Raw genomic sequence first — 9,152 nt, 5'->3', positions numbered from 1 at the left:
ATTTCCAAAGACGTTACGTACAAGCAACGTTGCAGACCACCTCATTGCAACTATGCAGTAAAAGATGAAGGAAAAGAAGCTGCTATCGACCACAAGCCACTGGTAGACATAATACACAAGTCATTTGGCGACATACCCCACGTTTACAGCGGTGGCTTGTATCACTGACGCCTTATCAATTCTCGCTCACCTATAAGCCAGGATGTCAGTTAGTCTCGAGCGCCACTACCGGAGCAAGACACAACGCCAGAAGAGTCTCGATCTGTAGGGAAACATGCCAATATGGTATTGGAAGAAGCCCCGGTTGGTATCGCTGAGATCCAACGAGCATCAGACGAGGATGTTCCGATAAACGCCATTAAGAAGAGAGTAATCATGCATGCTTGGAGAGATCGCAGTGTTGCTGAGGAACCATATTATTTGGTGCGAGAACAAATAAGTTGTAGAAGGCGTTTTGTTGCTGGGCAACCGTTGTCATTCCGGAAGCGTTACGACGGCAGATACTGCGATTAGCACACGAGGAACACCCAGGTCTAGACGCTTATCAGGACACGCTTCGCAAACGAGTTTGGTGGCCAGTTCTTACAAAGGATACAAAGCTCTTTGGAGAACGATGTGACATTTGCTGGAGGAGACGACCCAACTCCGACCAGAACTTACAACCACCAGAGTTAGAAGTAGTATGAAACAAACTGAAAGTAGACCTTGTTTCCATAGGTCATACTCCCGTGTCCATCATCGATTATGGGTCTCGTTACCCAGAGGTGCTTCCCCTACGCTTGACCACAGCCACAAGAGTGATAGAAAAGCTCATGGAGGTCTTTGCCAGACTTGGATTGCCATCTATGCTGGTGTCAGATAACGGCCCACAGTTTGGGGCTACAGAAATGGAACAATTTCTGGAGGAACTAGGCATCCAGCACATCAAAGCCAGCCCGCGATATCTTCAAGCAAACGGCATGGCAGAACGGATGCACCGTATCTTACGGGAGCGATTACGGGGACTACGACCTTCTATTCCGTTTGTCTGCCGATTGCAACAGGTTCTAATAAACATAAGAAACTCAACAAACAGAATGTTGAAATCCACGGCGGGGAAGCCTTGTTTGGTCGAATTTTCCACACTCGAGTGCCATCATATAGCCCTCCTGTTATCGTAAGCCCGCCACATCAGATTCGGGCAAAAGCAAGAATGGCAGAAGACCATGATGCCAAGAGAGGAGTCCACCCTCTCCCTAAGTTGACAAACGGCACAGTAGTAGTGTCACAGAACGGATGTTCAGATCCAAGCAAACGATGGAGAGTTGCTGAGCAATACGGGCAACAAATAGGAGTCTCTGATGGAAGGCGTATGTTACTAAGAAATCGAAGACATGTAAGAAAATTCCATGCTCCAATGAGCACAGCTGACACAGCATGTACCGGCAACAGCATCAACACCAGCTATCTCTGAGCCATCTACAAGAAGAAATATGGACATTATAGACAACTCGCCTCCTGCAGCAACACTATCACAAGCTTCAGCTTCCACACCGTCAATGCCTCAGGTATCTACAACCCCCACTTTATCGCCAGAAGGGACTCCCAGTCGACCCGTGGCCAAATCAGAGACACTTACAAACTGTGAGAAAGGAAGTAGCACGACGGATTCAGCGTGGGCACAGCCAGCATCACGCTCTATCTACAAGGAAGGAATAGCAACTAGATCCGGGCGACAAGTAAAGTTGACAGACAAAGCCAAAGATGCGAATGTTTGATTGACATGGGTTATGTTGCGTTATCTGTTGCGTTGGGTTACTTTATTTGTTTTAGAACAAGGGGTATTGTAGTAACTTGCACCAGCATGCACCAACATGCACCATTGCACTACTCACGCACCATTCCTCAGCTCAACTTCGGAGAACGTAAGTAACAACTGATATACGTGCTAAGAACTATAGAAACCTATGCATGTGTTCATTTCCGTAGCGGGCATTCGGAAACACGTAATGCCATCGTTGATAGAGTGGAGAAGACAAGAGCGTGCACCCTTCGGTAAGTTGATCCATCCGTAGATAGTCATTCACGTCCCTTGCTGTGCCTTTTGATTTAATTTACTAGAAAGTGGACGTCGTCGTCACTCATGAAATCAACTCAGGGTCAGACTCTACTAGTAGTCCCAGCTCATCTTCTTCAGCACCTGGAAATCCAGACTCAACCACCCACAGCGATATCAATAAAGATCCGGCTTTGGTCACAAATTCGGAACCGCAAACGCTGCCAACCCCTCGAAGAGGTCAACGAAACAAGCAGAAAAGACTGTGTCAACGCGGAGCAGCTGCAGATGACTATGCAAATGATGCATCTGGGTCGGAAACAGAATCCGACGGAACTGCAGATGTTATCTATGACGGTAAGAAAAATAGTTCGATTAGTTAGAGGCATTTTACAATATTTATGTATCTCTCTATTCTAGATCTGACACAGAAGACCTGTCACGTTATACTTTGCAAGTATTTCAACATTCCTTTGGCCAAAAACACATGGTAAAGCGTCACCCGAAGCTGCTGACGAAGACACTACACATAAAAAAGTCCAAACACAAAAACTGGATTATTGTATATAGAGCCAAGAAGCTGTTAAAGCGCAAGGAAGTTATATTGGCTTGCACCTCCTACAAAGGGCGTACCGCCTAAACACGTAGAGTGCTGAGCTAGATGAAGTTTGATTTCACTTGAAATATATTGTTGTGTTTTCAAACCGTTTACTGTACATTTAACGCAAGCAGTCATTTGATAACGTCATAAATATATTAATTAATGCATTAATTAATTGCAGTTAATACGCCTAGCATTTCATCCATGGGACGCACAATTTGCCAAAAAGAACCCACAACGTGTTCGTAGATACCACAATGGTAGAGAGATGGTTTCCGTATATCTCAAATTACTGGGTTTGAAAAGGGTTTGTTGTGGGATCCAAAAACCCACAATGTTCGGTTTGGAAAGGGTTTGTTGTGGGAATCCAAAATCCCAAGTGTGGGGAATGGGTCACAATCCCATACTGGTCTTTTTGCTATTTCCCATCAGTATCCCACCACTTTCCCAACTCTTTCCCATATAGCATTTCGGGCGTATTTCCATGTGGATCACAGTGTTGTACACGTCCAGGGAGTACACAAGAGGATTCTCAATCCCAATTAGGCAGGCATATGGAGGTCCATTGGCTACTGGGAACATAAACAAACAGGGAAGAGCCATCTGCAGAATTCCTGATCTCATGCTGAAAGTCACCGACTGCCTTTGCAAGACAGTAAACAAAGAGTGGGCACACCGTCATCCAATTGTGTTTTGAGGAATATATCACTCTCAGAATAATTATAGCTACTTCAAAACTCGAGACTGTGGCAGACAAGTTAGCAGGTTCTGCTCCAACTTTCTGGAAGTTGCTCACTGCAGCTGCATGCTCACAGTGGCGGTCGCCTACTATGTGCAGTAGTATTTTAACTCGTCTTAGTATGGCTGCTGGTTGTCTTCTGAAAACAACAAATCAGCGCGTGTCTTCCCTGCAGTATATTACAAGTATAGTCATGCATAATTCAGGAGGCAAGAAAGCGTTTACAAGGCTAACCAGGCTTGGCCTGGCAATGCCTTATAAACTAACTCTTGTGAAGCTTCAGCATACAGCCAGCACCTTTGATTCTTCTTTAATTCATTGAAGGAGTGCATGGAGAGCGCGCCCAGATAGGGCCAGTTTATACACGAAGCTATTGGGGAATGTGACCAAGCAGAATGTCCTAGGAGTGGGCATGGTATTAGCATGCCTTCACTGCCTGGGCCAGTGCTGCTTGGGTCAGTACAATATAACTGTGGTGCTCCGTCTGTCTGGTGCAGACCTTTGCATAAAGCTACACCAGATCACTGGTGACAATGTGGACCTAGAGATAAAAACTAAGTATAACTTGATCGCAGAAACAAGTCCTTGCACTGCTATAATCTTATGTCAACGGAGGAAAGGGTTGTACCGCCAAGTGTTTGTCCAAGGACAGACCACGATTTTCCATCTTGGCAGTCTCTGATGCAGCATTTTCCCATCTGCTAGTGATCACCAATGCCTTCGTGATAAGTTCACGGTGCTTGTTTCTAGGGTGATCACTAAGTTTCCCCTGCATTTCCACAGTTCTCAAAGTTTGTGGCACAGCACATCATCCATGATCACATGTTTGATGCCAGTAGAAATTCAGAAAGACACTGTCTACGTCTTCTTGAATTAAATGAAAATCAACAACAGTGTAGAGTATATATGGACTATATATAGTAGCAGGTAGATACGGGTACTGTGTAACTTGAGTGTGCGTGGTGTGAGTCTGACAATAGAGCCACGTGGAACCGCAGCGTCTCGTGTGTGTACTAGGTAATACCTAACAGAGTCGTAGAACACGACACATGGTGTCAGGAGTGCTAGCGCTATGAGTACTGAAGACAGTCCACGAAGCAGCGCTGAGCTAGGAGCCAGGGAAGTGCCCGACCGGCAAGGTGACGACACGGAAGACGTTGCAGCTGGAGCTGCATGCGCAGCGGCTCAACTGCTAGTTCAAGCGACCTTTCCCAGTCCTGGACCCCTTCAGGTAAAAGGTAATTTGGCAGAGAATTGGCGTGAATGGAGCCAACTCTGGAGATCGTACGAGACCGTGACGCGGATGACGTCGCAGTCAGATGAATACAGGCTTGCGTCGTTTATCACATGCATTGGTAGAGCAGGGTTGCGCATATACAATAGCTTACCATTTGCAGAGGAGGCGGAGAAGACGGATATGGCAAGAGTGATTGAGCTAATGGAAGCGCATTGCGTGGGTGAAGCAAATGTTACGTACGAACGCTTTGTCCTTGATCAGAGGCGGCAGAATCATGGTGAGCCATTTGACAAATTTCTAACGTCGGTGAGAGAGCAAGCTCAACGTTGTCGGTTTGGTGACCAAGAAAGCGACATGATCCGTGATAGAATCGTGTGTGGTGTGCATGATCAGGGGTTGCGTAAACAACTCCTGCAAAGAAAGAATCTCTCATTAGCAGACTGTGTTGATCTATGCAGGGCGTATGAGGCTACCGAGAAGAGGGCCAAGACGATGAGCGGAGCAGATACTGAAGTACACAGGGTGCAGAAGCAGTACGTACCCAAGTCCTCCAAAGTGAAGTCAAAGAGATATCAGTCTAAAGACACAGTGAAGGTGAGCGCTAAGACTGAATGTCAGTATTGTGGTTTGCAGCATGCAAAGGGACGCGTGAACTGCCCAGCGAACGGAAAGCAGTGTAGCAAGTGTGGCAAACTAAATCACTATGCGCGGAAGTGCCGTAGTCAGCCAAGCGTGAAGTCGCGTGTACACTGTGCGCAGGAATCTGTAAGTAGTGATGAGGCAGAAGAGCTCATGACGCTGACTCTCACAGGGCAGCATGATGTCAATGCAGTTAGGACAGAGAAGTACAGACCACAGATCATGGCAACAATGCTGTTGGAAGGCAAGTCGATGGTACAGTTTCAAGTTGACACAGGTGCCTCGTGTAATGTGATACGGAGAGCTGATGTGCCAAAACATGTCAAACTGGAGTCTACCCCTCAGGTTCTAACCCTCTATGATCGTTCGAAGGTGACTCCCGTAGGACGCTGTACGCTCCGATTGAAGAATCCTAGAAATAATCGAAACTACCGTGCGCATTTCGTAGTAGTTGATCGAGCAGCAGTCTCTATTTTGGGTTCACGTGCGGCGCAACAAATGCAATTAGTGACAGTGCAGTATGATCGAATACAGCTGTTGGATGCTCCGTCTACACACCCCGCTGTAGAAACAGACAAGGATCTCATGACGGTAGAGAATGTTAGTGAGCGATATCCGCAAGTGTTTGACGGCAAAGTTGGATCGTTAGGACAGCCGTTACAACTTGACATAGATGAGACAGTGACACCGGTTCAGATTCCCGTACGACGTGTTCCTGTAGCGATGAGACAACCGTTGAAAGCTGAATTAGACAAACTAGAGCAGACTGGAGTAATAGAAAAGATAAGTAGACCGACCAAATGGATGTCTAGTATGGTGGCCGTGAAGAAAGCGAACGGTACCATCAGGATCTGCCTAGACCCCAAACCTCTGAATCGAGCGCTGAAGAGATCGCGGTATCAGATACCAGTCCTGGATGATATCCTACCGCAGTTAGCAAATGCTAAAGTTTTTACGGTGGCTGACGTAAAAAGTGGTTTTTGGCATATTGAACTGGATCAGAAGTCAAGGGAGCTGACGACGTTTGGTACCCCGTTTGGTAGATATTGTTACAAACGTATGCCGTTTGGCATCTCCGTAGCGCCAGAAGTTTTCCAACGGAGATTGCACGAAATGGTTGCTGACATTGATGGTGTGTGGGCCATTGCAGATGATATTCTGATCGCAGGCATTGGAGATACTGAAGAGAGCGCAGTAGCAGATCATGAGAAGAAGCTGAAACAGCTCTTGAGACGTTGTCAGGAGCGAGGAGTGCGTTTAAACCGAGACAAACTTCGCATAAGAAAGACGAATGTTCCATACATGGGTCACCTCTTGACCACGGAAGGTGTGAGACCAGATCCAGCAAAGGTGAAAGCTATTCTAGCAATGGACAGACCGAATGACGTGGCAGCAGTTCGTCGTTTGGTAGGAGTAGTAACTTATCTTGCCAAATACCTTCGGAATCTAACTGACATTAGTGAACCTCTACATCAATTGACCAGAAGAGACGTGGAGTGGAAATGGACGAATCAGCAAGAGAGAGCTTTTGAGCAGATAAAAGCAGCAGTTAGTTCCGCTCCAGTTCTTCGATATTTTTCAGCTGAAGATAGTGTTACGCTACAATGTGATGCGTCCAGTGTTGGACTCGGTGTTGCGTTGATGCAAAACGGGCAACCTGTAGCGTATGCTAGCAGACGACTCACAGATGCGGAGGAGCGCTATGCGCAAATAGAAAAGGAATTGTTAGCGATAGTTTACGGACTCGAACGGTTTGATCAGTATACCTATGGTCGTGCAGTAGATGTGGAATCCGACCACAAACCGCTAGAGGTGATTGCAAAGAAGCCGTTGCAGGCAGCGCCAAAACGTCTTCAACGTATGTTGTTACGTATACAGCGGTATGACATCACCATTCGATATAAGAAAGGAACAGATATGCATTTAGCAGACACTCTATCCCGAGCACCAGTAGAGAGTGACAGAAGATCTAGAGAAGAGACTAATCGGGAAGATGTTTTGGCAATAGACGCAGATGAGGAACAAGACAATGCTTTGCTATCTTTGAAACCTGAAACAGTACAAAAGATTAGACAGGCAACAATCGCGGATGATGGTATTAAGCAGCTAAAGGAAATGATTTTTTCAGGATGGCCAGATCACAAGAAGCAGATACCGAGAGCACTGACCCCTTATTTTGGTGTTCGTGATCAGCTGGTAGTACAGAATGGGCTAGTCTTTTGTGGAGACAGACTTCTAGTCCCGGATCAACTGCGATCCTATATGCTAGACAGAGTACATTCGACGCACTTGGGCATCAATGGCTGCATTCGTCGTGCAAAACAAAGTATTTGGTGGCCAGGCATGACAGGACAGATAAGAGACAAGATAGAGTCATGTGAAGAATGCAACAAGTATCCAGTGAAGCAATCTAAGGAGACACTAGTATCGCACCATGTCCCAGAACGACCTTGGGTGAAAGTTGGAGTTGATTTGTTTGAGTATAGGTCCAAGCACTACTTGGTAATTTCAGATTACCAAAGCAATTTTCTTGAGATGGAGCGACTACATGAAACAACGTCGAAGTCTGTGATCAAATCATTGAAACAACAATTTGCTAGACACGGAATTCCTGAGCACTTGTTTAGCGATAATGGGCCGCAATTTCAGTCACAAGAATTTGCTCATTTTGCAGACGTATGGAATTTTCAACATAATACTGCAAGTCCAGGATATCCGAAGAGTAACGGAAAAGCTGAAAATGCAGTTAAAGTAGCCAAGAGAATTCTCAAGAAGTCGCGAGAAGCAGGTACAGATGTTTACCTAGCATTACTTGATTATCGGAACACCCCGAGTGAAGGACTTGCCACAAGTCCAGCACAACGACTGTTCAATAGGAGAACACGCACCCTTCTTCCGACGAAAGCTAGTCTTCTTGAACCAAAGATGAATCCAGATGAGAGTGACCATCAGCGGGTCAACAAAGACAAACAAAAGGCGAATTACGACAGAAACGCTCGAGATTTGCCACAATTGCGTCCAGGTGATACGGTACGAGTACAGCCACTAACACAGAAACGAGACGTAGTGTGGCCGAAGGCAGTAGTGACTAATGTGCTACCCAATAGATCTTATGGAATCTTGACGGAACATGGTAAAGAATTGAGACGCAATAGGGTTCATCTGAGGAAGGTCAAGGAAGAACCAGTGAGGATTCCTACCCAGCAGGTAATGGACACAGCAGGAGGAAGGAATGACAACCATGCACCTCAGCAAGTTGTACAGTCAAAGACTACGAAAACACCGAAGAGACAGATAGAGAACCGGCCAGTATCTACCACTACCTCCCAAGACAACTCAACGAGAACTACCAGAAGTGGACGAGTGGTGAAGAGTCCAAAGTATCTTCAAGACTATGTTACGTAGCTAAAAAAAACCTGACAGTACTGTATAATGACTGAACGTCTAGATGGTTGTGTTGCAGTTTTTTTTTGTTTTTTTGTGTTTAAAGAAAAAGGGATGTAGAGTATATATGGACTATATATAGTAGCAGGTAGATACGGGTACTGTGTAACTTGAGTGTGCGTGGTGTGAGTCTGACAATAGAGCCACGTGGAACCGCAGCGTCTCGTGTGTGTACTAGGTAATACCTAACAGAGTCGTAGAACACGACACAAACAGGACATGGTTGAAATAATGTCTCATCTCAATATAAAAGATAAGTCAACCTCTTGTGCGGTTGCATTTTGGTGGTGATTAGCTCTGCTGAGCGTGCACGAAACTCAAAAGGGCTGCAATCAATGGTCTGGTGCCATATAAGAGACTGGAAGCACTCTTGCCACATGCAGAAGACTATCCCTGAATGATCAATTTTCTCAATTAATCTATGCAAAATTCTACAAGACAAATAGCAGTCGTGACT

The 9,152-nt window shown here is 45.8% G+C and overlaps 1 protein-coding gene and 1 pseudogene across 1 annotated transcript; both read left to right on the top strand.

The window, feature by feature from the left end:
• Positions 1-282: 282 nt before the first annotated feature.
• Positions 283-1,453, top strand: LOC134187140 (uncharacterized protein K02A2.6-like; annotated as a pseudogene).
• Positions 1,454-4,352: 2,899 nt separating this feature from the next.
• Positions 4,353-8,846, top strand: LOC134187138 (uncharacterized protein K02A2.6-like). Its single transcript, XM_062655257.1, has one exon. The coding sequence runs from the start codon at positions 4,448-4,450 to the stop codon at positions 8,654-8,656; it is 4,209 nt and encodes a 1,402-aa protein (XP_062511241.1). The 5' UTR covers positions 4,353-4,447; the 3' UTR covers positions 8,657-8,846.
• The last annotated feature ends 306 nt before the right edge of the window (positions 8,847-9,152 follow it).

This window comes from Corticium candelabrum, chromosome 11, assembly GCF_963422355.1.
Source record: "Corticium candelabrum chromosome 11, ooCorCand1.1, whole genome shotgun sequence".
Classification (NCBI taxonomy): domain Eukaryota; kingdom Metazoa; phylum Porifera; class Homoscleromorpha; order Homosclerophorida; family Plakinidae; genus Corticium; species Corticium candelabrum.
This window is presented reverse-complemented; position numbering and strand designations above follow the sequence as displayed.